Genomic DNA, 21,265 nt, shown 5'->3' with positions numbered 1-21,265 from the left:
TCATTTTAAAGTTTAAGGACCAAAGTGAAAATTTAGATATAATTAAAATGTGCAAAATGAAATTATCCTTAGTTTGGATAGCAGAGCAGAGCAAGCAAAGTGACCAAGTGAACTACGACTCCGGGCTGTGACTCTGTGACTTGCGAACGCTAGTAATATTCTACATGACAGTAGTCGACGATAGTCGCCGAAAAACTGAACTTGCTTTTATTTGTAGTTAAGTTAATTGTGACGTTTATTCAACACAAAAAGGCCACAAATAGACTACTTAGTCATGACTACAGAAAGTAATGCCAAGACACGTAGAAAGAGGCAGTTAGCTTGAGGAAAAAAAGTTCTACAAAGATAATATGGGGCGCTCTGGGCCGTTGATATCAGCCCCTTTGTGTAATCAATTTGGGAGTTTCGTCTAGTCTTGCTATTTTATTTTGCCACGATAATATCTATGCCTCCTTTTGCTCTCAAGTCAAGGGACGAACTCAAAATGGTTAATGAAATATTTGGAGAGGATTGTACCACCTCCGAACTTATGAGTGCGTCATGCACCTGTATAATAAAATTTCAAGAAATTCTAACATGTAATGCAAGCGGATTAAAACCTTCGACCTACAAGCAAGAACGAACCAAGTTCTTTCTTGGCGGCCAATTCAATTAGATTGGGTTGATTCGTCTCATTTTTCTCCCTCTCTCTCTTTTCAATTATCATAGTTGATCAATCAAATCTTTTTCTGAACCTAAAATGAAATGCAGCAGTTTCTTGGCTAGAAACAGCATAGTTTTTTTGACAAGAATTTTCATAAACAACGCCTAAGTTAATCCCACAAGATACAACCAAAAGTGCACCTATAGAACTTAAATACAGCTAGAAGCAGCATAGTTTGATTAAGTTTTTTTTTTATCAATTATTCCAGTTGATCAATCAGTACCTTTTTCTAATCATCTGGATTTTTTTTTTCTTTAAGAAGGGAAGGATCAAGAGGGCAAAAATAACGAGCTAAAGTAACAAAAGAATTCTGATGAAGCAAGATGCTTTGAAGACTCCTAGAGTATGCAGATAGGGCCAATAATCAGTGGCCATCATCTCGCTCGAGATTTTCTGGTTAACCATATACATGTCCAAGTCGAAGCAAATGGGTCCTAGAGCTGCAGCAACTGGGCACGGATGAAATTTAGCAACACAATGACTGCCTGTTCAAAGTAGTCTGTGCACATGTGCATTTGTTGCACAAAAGAATGAGAGCAGCTGGGAAATTTCAAGGAGAATCTTCCATTACGATCGCACATTCTTAACCTAATACAAGTATGTACATGCTAATATACATCAGTTTGATACATATCAAATCTTTTAGTAAGATCAGACAACTAATTAACAATGGAAAAGCTCAGGACTACATTGCAAAGAATGAACATCCAATTTTAATTTGATATCGACTCCCCAAGTCTTCGCTTAGACTTCTATACCAACCACGGCTTCTCTGTTAGATCCTTCGCAAACACGTATCGGAACCTTGAATTGTACGGCAACCATTCAATAATCTGAGAAGCTTTTTTGGTATTTGTACGCTCAACACATTTCTTTATTGAATCGTTAAGCTTCTTGTCTACATTTTCAGCAATCCACTTCAGAAGATCATCTGCCGGAATAGATGCTTCTTTCGTGTATCTTTCAAGCACTTTTGGTAAAAACACTTTCTTCGACTTCTTCACAACAGTATTAGCTTGAAGGAACTCCCTTTTGGCGGATTCCAATTCATCTCTAATGTTTGCTGCTGTAAAGACTCTCAGCTAGACAGGAGAAAGGGGGGGGGGGGAATACTAAGAAGATAAATTCCAAGTTGGAAAGCAAAAGTAAATCTTTTGAGCAAAATCAGAAGTCTAATCATGACTTTCACCCTTTCCCGTCATCAGAACCTCTACATTTAACTGTCAATGACGGTACATCAATAATATCTTCCCAAGATAATACTCTTAGAGCAGAACAAAATTAGAAGATGATTAGATGTTCATACTATAGAGAAGGAGGAAAACAAATTAAACAAATTGACAGATGAAAGAGATTACCATGGGATCAGAAAAGGCTCCTGTGCAAAGGGCAAAGCAAACAAGAGGTTCAGAATCTCGGAGACCAAATTTTGAACTGATATGATGTCTTTCTTCTGCAGCTCTTTTCCTTATAGCGGTTGAAAGAAGAGTCTCTAGCCACTGTAAGAGGACAAAAGTAGTTGAGTTTGAGGCCACATCTCAAGAAGTTATCAATTTTGTAAATAATGAAGACAGCAAGTTCTTTCTTTCTTTCTTTTTCTTTTCTCTTTTTAATAATTATAGGAGCTTATCAGCCACATAATTATACTATGAATATCTATAACCTCCTAATGATCTGTTCTTCTATCCATATTTACATTTTTGCCTTGGTTGACGCTACTACAATTCGAATGCCAGAAACTTGATATGATTGTGACATGAATATGTTTACTCATCTTTCGTTATCGTCTTCTGGAACTGATAACAATGTTACCACTTGCTTCTAACTACAAATAGAGCAAGGCATGTGTAGTTTGAAGACAAGGAGGAATGGAGGCAAAAGATTCTCATTAGGTGTTGCACTGTATATTTACAATGGCTGATGGGATTAAGATGATACCTTTCCCGTTCGAGGCACACGGAAGCAAAATATGGACTGCTCAATTGCATCTGCACTTACAGCATGGCCACCAACATTATAAGCAGCCTGCACTATACAGGAAAATCCGGGGTCATCTACGGGAAAAGAAATAACATGCAAAATAGCAAGAAGTCTTAATAAGGACAAAAATATTCTGTATATTGGGTTGGTTGTGGAATGCTAACAAACACAATCACTTAAGATGTTCCTGCATTAAGATGATCTTACAAGCAAATCTCCAGTGCTAATCTACTTAAATGTTCAAAAGCAAAAAGAATAAAATGTAAAAATACAGATGTAAGTGCACATGTTTAAAATCACCCAAATAGTTTGTTCAATTGCAGGTAGACTTTTACTAGAGTGTTCTCTCATGGTTCTACCAGTTTCTATGCTGCTAGATGTTCTTTCAGAACAATGTTTTCTTTACAAATGTCCAAGTGCTTATTTGCTGCAATATTCCATCAGCATAAATAAAAAGCCAAAATTTGAGCATTTGATATAGTAATAAAGTAAAACATGTTTTGTTTATCTTCGACTTCGTAGTTTTAGAGATCATCTTACTTGGATTGATACTTCCAAAAGACCAAGTTTATTTGCATTGAAAGTTGGGTAGGGAGCTTAATTTCATTGTTGGAATATCTTGGTGTACAACATATTATAATTTTCATCCCCCAATGCCATTGCGAGAAAGAGAGAAAACCAAAATAAAATTTCAGGTGGTTTGTCATGAAACAAAATTGAGCACTATACTCATAATTTTTGCTACCTTGTGAAACAAAGCTAACCTTCTGAGAGAGCTGTGGGGTACTCCATATGCCAGATATGCCTTCATAGGTGAAAACACAAAAAATAATTAATGGAAATATCCTCAAGAAGAAAACCAAGACAATAGATTCACCAGTCTTGAGGCATTTACATGCATAATCAAGGAATTATATATATTTATCCAAAAGGCTGTCTGGACATCACTCTCCATCTGATTGATGCTCACCCTTTCCAGCTGTTCCACTAGAAGTCTGAAATTGGGAAAGGAATTGACCGTTAAAATGCACATGAACTGTGTGGTACATAACAAGCAGCAAGAAGTTCATTAAGAAGGATGCAATTTAAAAGAAAGAGCAAGCTTCAACCTTTTCAGTAACAGATACATTTCATCAACCACACCTAGCTCTTCACATAAATGAGCATATGTGGTACATAACAAGCAGCAAGAAGTTCATTAAGAAGGATGCAATTTAAAAGAAAGAGCAAGCTTCAACCTTTTCAGTAACAGATACATTTCATCAACCACACCTAGCTCTTCACATAAATGAGCATATGTGGTCATAGGAGAAGAAAAGAAGAGGTCAAGTCTAAACTAAATGCTACAGCCACTTACAAATTTACTTTGAAACAAAACTTCTGAATTTCTACTGCTAGCGGCATATAAAATTTGGCAAAAACACGTGTTTCATTTAAACTTATTCATCCTTTTGCAAAACGAAAACTACAATAGAAAAGTACCTGTAATTGTTGATGGCATAAGATGCATGGGAAAAGTTATTCTTGTCAGTTGATAAACTAGATATTTCGAGTGTGCATTTGCCAGGCCAGTCTCTCGGATCCCCAGAGCCCCGCCTGGGAAGTACAACACTAGTGGAAGACCTCGATAACAAAGGCGATCTATTTTGCTCCAAATCTACAGATGCTGTGCTTCGAAGCCAGCAGTAGACTGCAGCCATACACCTGACCATTTCCTCTGCCAACTTACTTGGACACTGGTTGAGATGATCTTTCAGAGTTCGCATCACAGAGGTTCTCCTCATTGCTTGTGACTGTTCCTGAACCTGCCACAATTTATAGCAACATGGGACTTCCATCAATAAAGTGGCACAAGATATGGTTATTTTATCACGACATCAAATTTAGTTTCACTAGAAACTTAAATAAATAAATAGAAAATCGAAGATGTAATGTCTAAATACACTTTGGCTTGTTCTTGTATATAATTACAGGAAAGACATTCATGCCTTATAAAAGAGAACCATGGAATACAATTTGCTGGAACAATGACTACCCTATAACAAGATGTTAGATATATAATCAAGACAGGGGCCATCAATAATGACTTGTACTCCTAAAATAATCGTTCTAGTGTCTCATTAGTTATCTTACTGCCTGCTTATAGAGATTGCATCATGAGGTTTACTCATTTTAAGTATGCTCCAAGCTCCTTGATGGACAAATATCTTTTGAGAAAAAAATTAACAGAAAAACTTGCTCTTATAAAGTTCAGCAACGTATTATGTGGTAGAGCATCTATTATATGAAACATCCAACCTCAGAATCAGTGACTGAATAACTAGCATAAACTACGAGTCACAATAGGAGCCATCGCTTTGAAAAACAAATACGAATATCCATTTTCTTGAAGAGAATATGTGATGACAATGGGGGATGATGGAATAAAAAATTCAGAGAGTAGCAAACAATGTCAAGAAAAACTGAAAAAAGCCGGGAAATAAAACAATAAACAGGCAGGATATATTCCTAAATATCAATAAAGATATCTAATTAATAACCTCATCTACAGATATCACTTAATAGGACCTTAGAGAATGCACTGAAGCACACATGGCCAGAAGAGATAGGTACAAGGCTTTGTATCTCCTCTTCATTAGCACTGTGAAATTTTTTGGGGGGTCCCGGGGGGGGGGAGGGAAGAAAAACTGGTGCCATAGACAGCTGAAGGAATGAAAAGAAGGATCATGGGCTAATGCCAAGCTTTTTGATGGAGGATATTTATCAGCACATTCACCAACCTTGTGAACAGCAACGCGTAGTACCTTATGCTTCACACCCAATACTAGTAGAGAGGACTGTAAAAGGAGTGATGTGGAGACAGGAGATTAGGAGCCAAATATGATTTGTAACAGCAAATGACATTTGGGGATAGAAAATCACCTATGACGAATTGCATAGTTTAAGAAAAGGAATTTAATTAATCCCAGGACCATTTTGAAAGCAACATATGATCTTCTACCTTTCAAAGCTCCCATAGTAAATAATATCCTACCTTCGCATTTTCTGTACAACTCTTCTCAAAGTGGATGTTGGCTTTACCACTAAACAGTGAAGCATGTCTAGTCTTATACTGCAGCAGGTCCCTTTTTCCCGAGTCATTTATTGAAGCAAGGGTTTGGAAAGTCCGTAAAGGGAACTTTGAAGAACAAAAAGCGCTTGAGATAACACTTGGGTGCTTTCTTGTCTCATTCTTTGCATGTGCAGGAGAAGTCATGACTGAGCTCTGCTCAGAGGATGACCTACTAATGCATTGCTCAAAGATGCTCCTGTAGAGAGAGAGAACATGCTGCTCACGATTTGCAACCTCCTCTTCAAGTAACTCAATCTCTGCCAACAACTCCTTTGTCTAAAATAATTAAAGAGTAGTGCTCATTATTTCCTATAAAGACAGTAAACTGGAAGCTAAAACTAAGATTTGATTAAATAAAGTTTTGGAACCATTCAATGGCAGTAAACTGGAAGCTAAAAGTAAGATTTAACCATCAATATTCCAAATTCAAACATTCATTTACATGAAGGTATCCAGCATTTAAATTTTCCAAGTACTTTCAGCTATTCTCTACCACTTCTTTTGGGTCCATGTCAACATTTGATGTAAAGAAGCAATTAAATCTATAGACTCATATGGTGAAAGCATTAAAGCGACAGGCTTTTCAACTATTAGGACTTGAGATAATGGTTCTGAACTTAAAACAAGCACTACAACCATGTAACTTGAGACTTCTAATCAGGCAAGAGGTTTCCAATGCCCGAAATCCCCCAAATATTACCAACTGGGTATGATTGAGTAACTGTGGGATTTGGTGTTTAGTTTGCTGGTGAAAAGGTTGCGTGCTTCGTTGGCGTTGGTTAGGACTTCAAAGATAAAGGCTTAACAGCTAAAAAGGGGCTGATTCATTAAAACAGATCATAAAATCAACAAGAGAAGAATTGTAACAAGGTTAATAAATGCTAGAGATCCTTCAGATATTCCCTTTTGGATAAGTTCCAAAGTAAACTTTGCTGCTTATAGGTTCATATGAAAGTTTCAAAAGTTCCAAAGTCAGAACAACATGTTTCTGGCACATGATTATTTATATCACCACTTCCAATAAGCAATTGAACATTTCATTAACACAGTTCCTAGTTGGAAAACCCACTAACCGTCTGCCAAAACAGTTGTAAGTTCCACAACAGGCCAAGAATATAACTTGAGTTTTGATAATAAAGACATAGATAGACATTCTAAATTTTTTTACGTATATGCAAATTACATAAGTTTTTTTTTTACCTTCAAAGAAGAGAACTCAAGGGTAACAGCCATGATAGATATTTTGAAGTCATAAAAAATAATAATGAGAAAGTCTTTAAAGTTGCTGCTATGACACTGAGGCACAGCTAGGGAGTTCTATACATCTTTTCTCGTCATCTGAGCCACTTAGCTGTACATTTCACAAGAAATGAAAAGGTCATCTGTCAGATCCACTGACGATGTTCATGACCTATACTTCACCTTTGATCTAGAATGAAACAAGTTCTAAAGATTGCATGTTATTATGGAGAAGCTTTCATGCCCAATAAAAATAGCATACTGTCACTGCAGTTGGTTGTTCAGTATGGAGAAGCTTTCATACCCACTATGCCCCATAAGATAAAAGAACAGAAGTAAGGCTAGAGGTGGTTCAGTTAACTACTTAGCCATCTGTTACACTAACACACATGATAGATATTGAATTCTTGGAAATATGGCCACCTAGTAACATAGTATGTTAAGTTGCAAACAAGATTCATATTTGCAAACCAGATTCATGAACCCAAAGCAAACTAAAATGTTAATAGCATCTAGATGCAGGAAGCTTTATCCATAGTTAGATATCATTTTCTGTTGCAAATGCTTGTGGCGAATTTGTATCTGATTCTATTACAACAAATGTAATCTAAACACAAATAAAAGACAGAGTATTAGTGCTTACTTGAGCAGCAAAATGACGATGTCCAGGAGATAATGTGCTGGAAGCTCGACCCATAGCTTTCTCAAGTACCATACGCATAGATCTCTCTTGCTGCAAACGGAATTGTAATTGCTCAATCTGCAGAAGTGATTTAACATTTATCAAAATCCAAAGAGACAAAATAGTTATTATGTATCGATAGGCAAACGTTGTATGTATATAAAGACATTCTTAATGTATGACTTTTACACAGGGGGCAAGCGATGAATCCTGGTGAATATTCAGTATTTAAGTAATTTCAATGAAAAAGGCCTTTTTCCAAAACCTGCAGAAGGCTGATTTTACTGTTTTCTTTCTTCCTTTTATCTTTTGGTGTGGATGGGATTAGGCTTGTACGGAAAAGCAAATTCATACGGGTCCTTGTATCAAAAAAATTTCCTACAAAAAAAAAAAACTCTAGCAGAGCAATCAATTTCGTACAAAAAAAAGTTTCTTTTTTTCATTCTTTGATTCTCATGCAAAAATTACTATTTTGTGTTCATATGTCACCCTGATGCTTCATTCACATTCCTTCATGGAACCATGATAATTTTTTTTATATATGTTTTACAGTAGTCTTCAAAGACTATATGATTCGTAATGAGTTTATGATCTAAAGGTTGCAAAACCAAGGGAGGAGCTCCAAGATTAAAGTTTAAACTATCTTCCATGATTACACCTGTTATGGTGTATGTTCTTTACACGCAGTGATCTAACATAGACGCACACACATAAAGCACTTCTAATCCGTGAGTCTTTGTTAACTAAAGGGGATCTTACTGGATGTGGAAAAGAATCATAAGAATGCTTGAAACTGTATAAGCTACAAAAGGAGAGACTAATTGATGGAGTACAACGGAACTATGAGCAACAGAAATCATATAATTCCACTAAGCCACTTGACTCTATGTTTGTGAAAGGGCTTACTGTTTGTGAAAGCATGAAAACATAGAACAGATATAGCAGACTAATCTGTCCTTCATCTCAAGTAGAAAAACAAAATCAATTTCCACTCTTACATCTTTTTCCAGGGATGCTCTATGATTTGAAACAGCATCTTTGTTGACTCTAACCGAGTGCGCCTGAAGTGGACTTGCCCTGCAACTCCGCGTTAAAGGGGGTAATTCCTGTTGATTCCACTGTTCAATTTGTCAAGATGAACTGTGAAAAATTTTCATCTTAACATACAAAACTGAACTTGCTGCCATCTCATGTATGCTTAAAGTGGCAGTTAATGATTGCATAACAATTTCTTACAGGTGATTCTTTAATGTCTTGCTGGAGAGAATGCAGATTACTCTCTGGTCTAACAGTCAAATTCCTGTCAGAAGCACTGCAAAAGCAAGAGCAAAAGCACTTAAGTCACTTGACTTACTACCAGAAAAATCTTTAATTGGGGTTTCCAATACGGAAATTGAAACTTCAAAGGCCAAAACATAACAAACTAGCTTAAACCGAATGAGGCTCATCCAACATGTTAAACTTTAGTACTTTCCACCAGAAAGTGTATCCTGAAATGCAGCTTCACTTTATGCTTTCATTCTTTTTGGATTAAGTCATGGAACTTCGAATCCAAGGGACAACAGCTAAACTAGTACAAATTCAGAAGAGAAAAGAAATTAAATAACAAAGACAATGACATCCAGAAATCCAATTACTGAGTGAACACTTTTCTATTTGACATATGGGGAATCATTCATTAATTATACCATTACCCAGGGGAAGACATCAAAATAATTTCGTGAGTCCAGTGACCTAGCATTTTGTTTGCCAAAATTTCTTTTACGCGGATACCTATTCATCCTGACTCCTACGAATTATTTCACCTAAAGAATGAGTTTAATCTAATATTATGGAGAGAACAACCAAGTTGTGAACTTAATCTAAACAAAAAAGAAAAAGCACGATTTGTAACTTGCACCTCAGGTCCCCCTCCCCCCAAACAAAAAAAAGAAAAAACAGTGAGTGAGAGAGAGAGATAGAGAGGAACAAACAAAATTTGATTTCAACACAAGCTAGTGCGTTTTTAAAAGGTAAACTGCGCAGAAAGAACAAACATTCAACTCCTCCCAGAATGACAAAATCTGAGATTACTGAAACCAAATTTCTCAGCTTTTCACCCATCACTATACAGGGAGAAAAAAGAAAAGAAAACGAAAACCCCAAAAGTATGCAAAAAAAAAAAAAAATGAGGTGAGTACAGCGACAAATTTATTTGACCTAAATCTTTGAATAATTCAGCATAAACTAACATACAAGTCCTACCCAAACATTTTATTAGATATAACGGACAAGAAATGAACCTCCTAGAACGCCTATGTTGAGCATAAGTATGTGTATGCGCCACAGAATCTCCATTTTGTCTCCCAACAGCAGCAGTTTGTTTCCCACCTTCATCTACAATTAAACTAGTCATTATTCTCCACTTTCTTTGAAACCCAACCCAACATTCAAAGCTCTCTCACATTCTTCATCAACATACTCCTCCTACCCCCAAGGACCCAATCTTAATTGGGTCATTTTAAAACAAGTGCTATAAAGCAAACAAGAGAAATAAATGAAACCTGACACCGCAAAAAAATTTGTTTTTTTCAAAGAACCAATTAATGAGTGATAGAAAAAAGAAGACGATCCATTCTTTAATGGGTTTTGCACGTTTCAGGCAGAAATGGAATGTAGTTGCAAGATTTTTAAACAAGCCTGCAACGAAAACAGAAAAACAAGAAAACATGTCATAATTGAGTGAAAAAAGCGAATACTTGGCATGCAATAGTAACCTGCTCAAATGCATGGGGCCAAAGTTAGCTAAGATGAATTCAATTCCATCGCTTTGTGTCGTTGAGAGCATTGAATGGGGCGATTTATTATAGCTGGTGTGGGGTGCAGTGCCAAATGCCTCATTCTCTCACTCTCTTTTCACACAGTAACAGTGTGTAATCAGTTGTCAGTGTTGTCCGTATGGAATTGGAATGGAGGGTAAACCTTTTGAAAAGCTGAATCCTTCTGATGAACAGTTATTTAACTTAACGGGCAGGATTTGTGCCGCGATGCATTGGATTCGACCCAGGTATCACACTAGTAGTCGTAGTAGATTGCAAGGCGGGCTGTGGACGGAGGGTTTGGAGCAACGTTGCCAAAGATACGGCCCAAAACTAGGACTGTCAATGGGGCTGGGCCAACCCGAGCTTGGCTCATTCGGCCCAACAAAAAGCCGATGAGTCCGATCATTTAGTGAGTCGGGTTGAGTTTGAGCCTAAAAAATAGGCCCGAATTAAATGTGAGCCGAGCTTGGGCTTTATTAGGTTCAAACCCGATATAGTCCCGGCCCTTTAATTACCTATATATATAATATTTATATTTTGATATTATGTATAATTATATATCCAAATATATTTTTACTAAATACTAAATATATATATAAATTACTAATTACAAAAATACATCTAAAGACTCTTTCATGAGCTTTCTTGAGAGCCAATATTAGTAATGCATAACTAAATCTCTAATTTTTCTTATTGGTTGAGTAAATTTTTGTATTGGCATATTATTGGTTGATTTTTTTTTTGTCTACAAACACAAAAATCATCAAACATATTTGGATTTAAATCACAAAATTATAAAAAAAGTTTCAACTTTTAAAGATGTATTGGCTTATGATCGCATGTTTTATTACTATTTTTCATGCATTTTAAACAGATTAAATATAAATATTGTTGAAAAAAATTTTGGTTTATATACTTTTTAAGAACTATTATTTGTTCATCTTTAGTTTTAATATTATAGTCTTGTAAATATTAAATTAGTTTTAGTAATTACAACTTAATAGTTATAGTAATTATATTAAGAAAATTAAGGAGTAATAAGTGAGTTTGGGTTAAGCCCGATTAAGGCTCACAATCCGAATATTATGTGAGTTGAGTATGAGTTTCACATTTACGAACCCGAAACTCATAATCCGAAACCCGAAAATGTTTCAAATTAAATGAGCTAAACTTGAACTCATCAAAACTCAGCTCATTAGGCCCGATTGACAGGCCTGCCCAAAACGCAGAATGACACCTTAATCTGAAGTGACATGACTTTGGGCCATTTGACATGCACAGCAGTATTTCAGGATAGAGCAGCTCTTGGCAGGGCAGTTAAGGATGTGTTTGGTTTGTAATTTTTTGGAATTTTTGTATAAAATATACTGTAATGATGTAATATATATGAGATAATAAGGTGATTGAAAAATGTGTTCATAAAAAAAACGTAAAAATTTTTTGGATAGAAATCTCCTTTCCAATGACTTTTCCTTTTTACTTTTTCCAAAGCAGAAATGTAGTACATGATTAATGAACATCTAATTTTTCAACAAGATCAGACAAGTAATTAACATTGGGAAAGATGACAACTAAATATAAAGAATGAACATCCAATTTTGATTATATCTATAGCCAGCCTCCACCAGATTTCGTTTAGACTTCAATACCCACCAAGGCTTCTCTAGTAGATCCTTGGCAAACACATATCGGAACCTTGAATTGTAAGGCAACCATTCAATAATCCGAGAAGCTTTTTTGGTATTTGCACTCTCAATGCATTTCTTCATTGAATCGTGAGCCTTCTTGCCTGCACTTTCAGCAATCCAATCAAGAAGATCATCTGCTGAAATCGATGCTTCTTTCGTGTATCTTTTAAGCACTTTTGGTAAAAACGCTTTCTTCGACTTCACGACAATATTAGCTTGAAGGAAGTCTCTTTTGGCGGATTCCAATTCGTCTCTAATGTTCGATGGTGTAGAGACTCCCAGCTAGACAGAAGGGGGAAAAGATACGAATAAGAAGATAAATACCAAGTCGGGAAGCAGAAGTAAATGTTTTGGGCAAAATCAAAAGTCTAGTCATGACTTTCAGAACTCTTTCCTGTGAACAGAAGCTCTAAGACCAGACAAAACAATTGCATTAATGGTCAGTGATAGTATATCTAGATCTTCCTGAGAAAATACTTCTAGAGCAGAACAAAATTCGAAGATGATCGGACTGCAGAGACGAAGGAAAATAAATCGACAGATGCAAGAAATTACCATGGGATCAGAAAAAGGCTCCCGTGCAAAGGGCAAACCAAACAAGAGGTCCAGAATCTCGAAGACCATATCTTGAATTGATATGATGTTTTTCTTCTGCAGCTCTTTTTTCTTCTAGCAGTTGAAAGAAGAGTCTCTAGCCACTGTAAGAGAAGTAGCCAAGTATAAGACCACACCTCAAGAATTTGTTGATTAAGTACGTACATAGTTTTAGAGGCTGCACATTCTTGTTATATTTGCTGTCGTGCCACCTGTGATAACTCATTAGTTTGTGCTGCTAATCACTGCGAAAATTAGATCGTGTTAACTCACGTTAATATGCCGGTTCAATACTCACACGAGTAGGGGTGCAAAGCCATCAGTTTGTATTGAATCGGTCCAACTCAACTTTTTTCTCTCATGCACACGAATTCGCACTAGTTATCAATCTAATACAAATTCAATAAAAGACTAAGCATTATAAAATGATAAGAATTTCCTTTGCTTTTCCAATATGGGTTAAAATCTTTTGAAATACTCCTTTTATCTGCAACACACTTGATCACACATACTAGCATTAACCAAAAGGATCAAATTAAAGAGCTCCTCAAAGAAAGTATTTTGCATGCAAATGCCAACTATTCCAGTTGGGTAATCTATAAGAACATCTAACTGGCTACAAGTATAATGCTTCTTTATGATATAATAAGTGAAGCCATAACTATCATTAGCTCGTATTTTACTAGGTTATCTAAATAAATTACCATAGTAAACCTGGAATAAAAAATGTGATCAGCTTATGACTCAAGAACTTCCTCAAAAAGAAAAAGAAAAGGTCCCCATATTATTTTGCATTATCCTTCTGCTTACACTAACATAATCACCACTATCATCAGAATTATTATAAGGCGCCCGGCTTATGTGGGTTTAGGTATACGTGTTACTAAAACTTATCATGAAATAGGCCATCAATCATTATTTTGGTGGAGTTGATTACTTCATTAAATCCACTCATTAATTATATGCTAAAAAGTGATATTGAGCAGCAATTCCCTTAATTCTAATTACTCAGTCGTCGCCATGTACATAATGTTCAATATTCTGAACTCAGGCCGGTGGGGCGGCACCAATTAGGTGCCTCAGCTCCCTCTCTTAGGCCCCATGGTCGGTGATTAATATTGGAAATGCCAGTTTTGGCTTACAATTCCATGCACTATATAAAGAAGATCATTGTGGAACTTCATAAGCCAACAAGTTTTAGTGAGTCAATCTTTCTGGGATTTTGAGCTTTTTTTTGGCTAGTAATTTGCTTGCCTTTCTCAGGTGATCGGAAACAATGGTGAAGATAGTTTTTGGTAGCTTTGGTGACTCTTTTAGTGTTGGTTCATTAAAGTGTTATTTAGCTGAGTTTATTGCCACTCTTCTCTTCGTTTTTGCTGGTGTTGGATCAGCAATAGCCTACAGTAAGTATTCCATTTCTCTGTAGTAATTGTATCGAATCTTGCCCACAACACAGCAAGAATTGAGATTCATTAGCAATTATACACATCTATTCCATTGTTTTTTTTTTTTATTACTATTAATAATTATGTGCACCAAAAATTCCTTGTTTTGTGCTTGTAGATAAGCTCACATCGGATGCAGCTCTAGACCCAGCTGGTCTAGTGGCAGTGGCCGTGGCTCATGGATTGGGGTTGTTCGTGGGGGTGGCCGTTGCGGCCAACATTTCTGGTGGCCACTTGAATCCGGCAGTGACCTTTGGATTGGCAATTGGAGGAAACATAACTATTCTAACTGGCCTCTTCTACTGGATTGCCCAATTGCTTGGTTCCATTGTTGCCTGCGCCCTCCTCAAATTTGTTACTAATGGCTTGGTACGTTCCATGTACCTCAGAATCATTAATTTGTGAGAAACACTTGTCTTGATTATTTTATTTTTACAAACTACCGAGCTTTAGCTCAATGGTCGCTAAGAAGGGTTTTTTTTTTTTTTACTTGTTAACCTCTGATACAGTTTCTTTAGACTCCACTTTCCTGTAGAATATGATAGATTAGGCTATAATGATATTATTGTTGAGGCAAAAAAACTTAATTTATTTTACAAGATCACAAGTGATGACAATGGTAGGAATAATACAAACAAACCTGCAAATGATGGAAATCACAACTCAATTCCCAAACCCACAAATAGTGAAAGAAAAAACTCAATCTATCATGGGATTTGAAAGCCTAACCATCCACTAAATTTAATAAACTTCTGATCGGAAAGGAAAACTTAGAAAACCTAATCATATTGGAAATTTATTGCATAATAATTAACATAAAACTCAAGAAAGGGAATGAATATTGTGCACAATTTTTTTTTTGGCAGGCAATTCCTACACATAACGTTGCCTCAGGAATGAATGGATTTGAAGCCTTGGTGATGGAAATAGTCACTACGTTTGGTCTTGTGTACACTGTCTATGCCACGGCAGCCGACCCCAAGAAAGGGTCCCTTGGAATAATTGCACCAATTGCAATTGGGTTCATTGTTGGAGCTAACATTTTAGCCGCTGGCCCATTCAGTGGTGGATCTATGAACCCAGCAAGATCATTTGGCCCAGCCGTTGTTAGTGGAAACTTCGAGGATAACTGGATCTATTGGATCGGCCCACTTATTGGTGGAGCATTGGCTGGGCTAATATATGGCGATGTCTTCATTAGTTATTATCAGGCACTCCCGGCCACCCAAGAATACACGGCCTGACCGGCCTATCTCGTTTTTAATATGGGCTTTTTTGTATTTTGTGTCGTTGAGCTTGTAAATTTTTTTCACTTTCTTTCTTTAAGAAACCTTTGTGGTTTTTTCCTTCTCAAATTAAAAAAAAAAAAGATGTTTAAAGTGCAAAATTATGTCAAATTGCAGTAGCGTTCCTCTCTATCTCTTTCGCTCTCATTTTTTAATATACATTGAGGAATTAGAGAAGGCAGTGAAATAAAATGGAACCTTTTTTTTTCTTTTATGTTTTGGGAAGGGTATTACTAGCCCAATTCTTTACAATGGTTGAAATTGTGGTTAAATTTGGATAGAAGATTAATTTGTCTTTGGGATAACAAAGTAGGAACTTTGACACGATTATTAGTGTTATCTGTCTCCTAAATCTTATCTTCTCTCCTTTTTTCAATTGCTAATTGTTTCTTGTGGAGGTCTTGCCCTGCATCAATAACTGGATGACACATGTCCAAGCAAGCAGAAAAGGCTTCTCAATAGTGGAGGTTTGGGTATCCGTCCAAATCGGTATAAAGATTGATAGGAATAAGCTTCGTATAGATCAATATCTTTTTTATCAACAGATGTGATGGATAAGAACACTTGGGAATGAATGTAACCATAGACAACGTCCAATAGTTGATGGCAAAGATGAAGAGCATCTGTATTGTTAATTCAATCCTTTGTTTAAGTCGATATGTGAAATTGTTTTGTCATTGTAACGATTTAATTTACGTGAAACCCTATATAAAAAACAGCAATCCAAACACGGAAGCGAATCCATTCCTGTAAGTCACATCATTTCTACTGGTTCCACACGTGTACTCTAGCCATCAAAATTATGTAATACTACTATTGCTATGATCACTACAATTATATGTTACTTTCTGCCGCCTAAAAAATTAGGTGCTCTACAAGATCCAGTTCATTTCTTGCAGTACTTCTCTCTTGCTCTCCCCTTCTCTCCTCGTGCTTGTAACATGATTCTTGGATGATGTTCAAATCCACATCTATAAACACAATAGGAAGGATGCTTATCACGCAAGTACACTGTTGCTTAACTGTTAAATGATTCTTGAAAGTAATGCAAAGTTGTGCAATCCATCTTTGGCTTAAAAGGGCTTCCATCAAAAGGCACTGCTTTGAATTGAATCTGTGGGAGATGGAACGCACTGCTGTCACTCTGTCAGTATCATCACCACTGCAATCACTTTATCCTGTTGTTAAATAGACAAAATGCACGAACTCCACACTGACAAGAACTGAAGCAACTTTTGTGCACCTAGTTTTCTTAAAGTAGAGAAAACACATTATTGACTGCTAAAAAGGGAGACTGTTGTTGGAGATAGGCATGCAACTGATCAGAGAATAGTCAAGATGTCATTGCAGCTCACATGAGGAAGAGATGAATGGACTATTACTACAGCATTCGGATTGAGAAGTCTTGTTGAGCCAAAAGCGGAGCAATTTTCATGAAAAGAAGAGATTAAAAAAGGTGGAATTTATATTCACCTGATGTTTGCTTTGTACGTCAGTTTTGAGCACTTTATGTTAAAATGTATCACTTTAATCATAGGAAAGGCTGGTAATTTCAAAAGGCAAATTTAAGCAAGCGAAATTATTACCAACTTGACCTTTGGGGCTTATCAGATTGTATTTACTAGTACTATAGTCGTGAAAAAGCAATTGCTAAAGGCAAAAGCATCTTTGAGATGAGACTTTACCAAGCAACAAGAAAAAGGTAATATTGACATTTGGCAAATTGATATCAGGGTATGCCCCTTCCCATCCGCTCCTACCATTCCGCCTCTGAAAAGCCATAGAAGTACAAATATACACATCCATAAATGGCCTTTTGTCTTCTTCTTCTCTTCTTTATATCTAAGGCACTAAAATCATGTAGAACAAGAAATTTTGGTATAGCAACTTTAGCTAGGCCATGTGATAAAGGTTAACCAACGTAGCTAGGTGTTTTTGCAACAGAAACTTTGGCAACTTCAACGCAATCGAAACAAGGGTTTTGATGTATATGTTCGCTGGAATGAAATCCATGGTTCATGAAACAACTCCCTTCCCCCCTCCTCCCAACACACACACACAATATTAAGGGATTGATTGCAATGTGCTATAGGTTCAAATTGTATTTGAAAGCCCTGTTAAAAGCATGCATATAGTTACAGAAGAAAGGTAAGAATCCAACTTTTCTAAAGTATCAAGAAATGTTAGAACGCGTTAGAATTCTCAAACAAGGGAATCCCAGATAGCTTGGAGTTGGAGCCTTGGACTAAAGCAGACAGTGCAAATAATTGCTGTAAAAAATTTGCCTAGTGCACGTGGGGCTCCTATGGCTGTGAACTCGGCAACTTCTCAATTTGCTCGCCCACTAATCCCTTCGTCCTTACCCTCTGTTAGTAAATGTTAATCCCTTTAGTCCAAGGTTCAAGAACGGCTGTGCCTGGTCCTGCAATAATTTTAAAACTAATCTAATGCCGGCCACCGAAAGTTTTAGTCTTAAACCCGCAATAGATTTGGTCCTTTAGCATAATTATTATATGCTCCTCCTCGTACACATCGGCTACTTGTGCATGTCTGTATTCATAGGCCAACCCTATTTGCTTTGTATATGCAGAGCTGCATGGGCGTTGCGAAACACATTCCCCATCTTACCAGGACGATGTTTTCTTATGTTTGGTCAAATTAACATTTGTTTAGTGTCTTTGCCCAAAGAAAGAATATAGAGTTACGTAAATTTTGGAATACGTGTTCATTAATTCAGCATCGTATTTCTCTAGAATATTGAATTAAAAAAGATACTAATATCTTTTACGTATAAAGCATTTATTGTGTTGTACGAATATGATTTTGGCACAACGAGAATTAACTATGTCAAATAATCTAATTCACAATTTTTTGTGAACGTACATAAGTTAAATTGCCAAATATTAAGTGACGTGAACAAATGTTGACCAGACAGAATTTGATTAGATTTAAACCCGTTTGGATTGTTATTTTTCAGAATTTTTGTAGCGTTTTGATTAGGTGTCCAGCAAAGTATGACGAGTTGTTTTCATGTTTATGCTTAATCCTACTCATATACTATATTATGTATGTATATATGTATAATATTTTTTAATGTACTGAGACCAAACCTGGAACTCCTAGGGGTTCCAACTCCAAGCACGAGACTGCTAGCAAAGGATGGTGGTGGCCACTATGCCACTTTGGTGCTAGTCTGTCTCTACTATATATACAAGTGAACTTGACTGAGCATGCTGCAGAGTAGCTTATCGTGCTTCTTCTGCTAAAGCATAGAAGTAGTGCTATAGAGGAAGTTGTAAGCATAGTCCAGTAGAGTGAAAGTGAGTGCAAATGGAGGGTAGTCGCTTTTTAGGATGGAAGAAGAATTCAAGGAATTGGCTTCACAATGTAGAAGAAGATGAAGAGGTGAGAGCAGAATCAACTATACCATCAGTACCTCAGCCAGAAACACCGAGGGAGCCAATGGAATTCTTGTCAAGATCTTGGAGTCTCTCTGCTACAGAAATCTCGAAAGCTCTTGCTCAGAAAGAGAGAGACTCCGCATCTGACAAGAAGCTGAATGCAATCCCAGAAATGGTCATTGGAAATCAGTTTGTAAGTTACACAACTCTTTTCAGTCTTTCAAGCCCTGATATACTTTTCTTCCCATTCTGGTGATCATTTTTTTATTTACTTTGTCAGTTGTCAAAGGGGCTATAAATCCAGATTAATTAGGATTATTAACTCATCAAGATATCTTAGCAACAGCATACCATTAGAAATGGCAAAAATATGACTCGCTGCCAGATTTGGTACTGAACGCTTTGGATTTTCTTGTAGCCAGGGAAGGTCATAAATCTGCCTGTTCAAGGTCGAAGATCAGGGGCAATTGGAAGGTGGTTTCATCATAAGGAATCTAGTCATAGTACAGTGAAGAAGAAAGACAAGGCACGAGTGGAGAATGCACATATGCATGCTGCCCTCTCTGTTGCAGGTCTAGCTGCAGCATTGGCGTCTGTGGCCGCAGCAGAAAACAGAAAAGGTTCAAGCTCTAAAATGAGCACAGCTTTGGCCTCAGCTACAGAACTTCTGGCATCCCATTGCATTGAATTGGCTGAATCAGCGGGGACTGAGCACGATCGTGTAGCCTCCATTGTCAGATCAGCTGTGGATGTTCGCAGTGCCAGCGATCTAGTAACTCTCACAGCTGCGGCTGCAACAGGTACATATCCATTCAACTGGTTTTCCATTTACTTTGAACAGTGGATTTCAGAAGTTCTCATTGATTTCTTTGTTATTGAAAAGCACTACGCGGAGAAGCAGCTTTGAAAGCAAGATTGCCAAAAGAATCAAAGAGGAATGCATCTATAACTCCTTGTGACAAGAGCATGGCAGAAACTCAGTCTTTTGCTGGTTTTCGTAGTGAAATGGAAGATGCTCCCCTTGTAGGTGACTTGCTGCAACACACGCGAAAAGGTAACTGCGTTCTCTTGTCCGCATAGAAGACATAGTGTGTCAAGCAACAAAATTCAGCAAGAAATTGCTGAACTGTGGAAGTAATCTGGTCGGGAATGTTTGCATCTTTGCTTGACTATGAGGGAAATTCAGATTTCAATTTTTACGATAGCAGGAAGAAAATGCAGACTCAGAATGTTTGGCAATTAAATCCCAATTTACAGTTTCATGGATTCGAAAAGATGAATTTCAAAATCTTAGAACACATCGCTTCATTTTTTGAACCTTTTTTTTTAATAGGATTGATGAGAAGCAGCTTCTTTATCAGAATAATGATTGTAATAATATTTGATTGGACTTCTCAGGTGAGCTGAAGTGGAAACACGTTTCTGTCTACATCAACCAGAAATCCCAGGTATAGAAAACACAACCAACATATGAACTAACATGAATATTACCCTTTGAAATGCTTAATTATCTGGAAAGGCTTACATTGCTAACTTAATGAATCTGATGGCAGGTGATACTGAAACAAAAGAGCAAACATGTGGCTGGAGCCTTTTCCAAAAAGAACAAATGTGAGCTTTTAACATGTTCAAGTACAAATTTGCATTATATTTGTGAATCAAACAAATAGTTGTGTTTCCATCATTCTGCCATACCAAGTCTACTCACTGATTCAGGAGAAACAGTTCCATGGTTGTATCTAACGTGTTTCAGTGGCACCTGCAGGTCTTGTTTATGAGGTTTGTGATGAGACCGCAACTTGGCCGTTCAAGAAAGAAAGGGAAAACACAGAAGTCTATTTTGGAGTCAAAACTGCACAGGGTCTTCTTGAATTCAAGTGCAAGAACAAAATCCACAAACAAAAATGGGTGGATGGAATTCAAGATCTACTGCATCGAACCAGTTTCATGGAAGATGCTGAGCATTCTATGAGGGTTTTACGCATTAACAAGAGCATTTGATTGCTTGTTTGCCAATAATTTCTCAGTTTCATACGTGAAGTTTTCTTGATAAACAGAGAGTAGAGTATGTATATGTATTTGGGCTAGGGTTCACAATGATAAATTAGATAAAAGCAGTTGTTTTCATGTGAAGTTTTGTTGTTTGCTAGCTCTGATATCTGTATCATCCAGCAACATAAAAGAGCAAGTCTTATCTGTACAAAGATTCATGTTCATTTGTTGATAACATATGATGAGCCCACGGTTGTAATACCCAATTTTTCTTCCTGTGCGAGTTCTTGTGCTTCTCTTTCTCTATAGTTTCTAATGAAAGGAGCCAGTATTGTATATAGC

At 36.8% G+C, this 21,265-nt stretch overlaps 3 protein-coding genes and 1 long non-coding RNA gene across 9 annotated transcripts; 2 read left to right on the top strand and 2 right to left on the bottom strand.

Moving 5' to 3' along the window:
- Positions 1-1,241: 1,241 nt before the first annotated feature.
- Positions 1,242-10,753, bottom strand: LOC113706821 (uncharacterized). Of its 6 annotated transcripts, none has more exons than XM_027228843.2 (12): positions 10,473-10,753; positions 8,953-9,028; positions 8,715-8,834; positions 7,678-7,794; positions 5,718-6,071; positions 5,464-5,520; positions 4,166-4,488; positions 3,579-3,678; positions 3,429-3,488; positions 2,642-2,728; positions 2,062-2,202; positions 1,242-1,785 (listed from the first exon to the last, which is right to left on the bottom strand). In XM_027228843.2, the coding sequence occupies exons 1-12, from the start codon at positions 10,541-10,543 to the stop codon at positions 1,456-1,458; spliced, it is 1,836 nt and encodes a 611-aa protein (XP_027084644.2). In that variant the 5' UTR covers positions 10,544-10,753; the 3' UTR covers positions 1,242-1,455. The 6 variants fall into 6 exon arrangements, with proteins under 6 accessions (XP_027084644.2, XP_027084645.2, XP_027084643.2 ...); XM_027228844.2 differs by having other exon boundaries at positions 8,715-8,822; XM_027228842.2 differs by lacking the exon at positions 10,473-10,753 and adding an exon at positions 9,999-10,399 and having other exon boundaries at positions 8,715-8,822.
- Positions 10,754-11,973: 1,220 nt separating this feature from the next.
- LOC113706334 (uncharacterized) lies at positions 11,974-12,944 on the bottom strand. The gene is made up of 2 exons (XR_011820735.1): positions 12,761-12,944; positions 11,974-12,487 (listed from the first exon to the last, which is right to left on the bottom strand). It is a non-coding gene; the product is annotated as an uncharacterized lncRNA (long non-coding RNA).
- Positions 12,945-13,857: 913 nt separating this feature from the next.
- On the top strand, positions 13,858-15,662 carry LOC113705484 (probable aquaporin TIP-type). Its single transcript, XM_072062473.1, has 3 exons — positions 13,858-14,202; positions 14,363-14,613; positions 15,111-15,662. The coding sequence occupies exons 1-3, from the start codon at positions 14,076-14,078 to the stop codon at positions 15,486-15,488; spliced, it is 756 nt and encodes a 251-aa protein (XP_071918574.1). The 5' UTR covers positions 13,858-14,075; the 3' UTR covers positions 15,489-15,662.
- Positions 15,663-18,744: 3,082 nt separating this feature from the next.
- Positions 18,745-21,199, top strand: LOC113707238 (VAN3-binding protein-like). The gene is made up of 6 exons (XM_027229466.2): positions 18,745-19,124; positions 19,350-19,731; positions 19,815-19,985; positions 20,330-20,379; positions 20,485-20,542; positions 20,697-21,199. Exons 1-6 carry the CDS (start codon positions 18,861-18,863, stop codon positions 20,930-20,932), a joined length of 1,161 nt encoding a protein of 386 aa, XP_027085267.1. The 5' UTR covers positions 18,745-18,860; the 3' UTR covers positions 20,933-21,199.
- Positions 21,200-21,265: the final 66 nt, after the last annotated feature.

This window comes from Coffea arabica, chromosome 8c (assembly GCF_036785885.1).
Source record: "Coffea arabica cultivar ET-39 chromosome 8c, Coffea Arabica ET-39 HiFi, whole genome shotgun sequence".
In the NCBI taxonomy this organism is placed as follows: Eukaryota; Viridiplantae; Streptophyta; class Magnoliopsida; order Gentianales; family Rubiaceae; genus Coffea; species Coffea arabica.
Note: the sequence above shows the minus strand (reverse complement) of the source record. Positions and strands in the feature narration are given on the sequence as shown.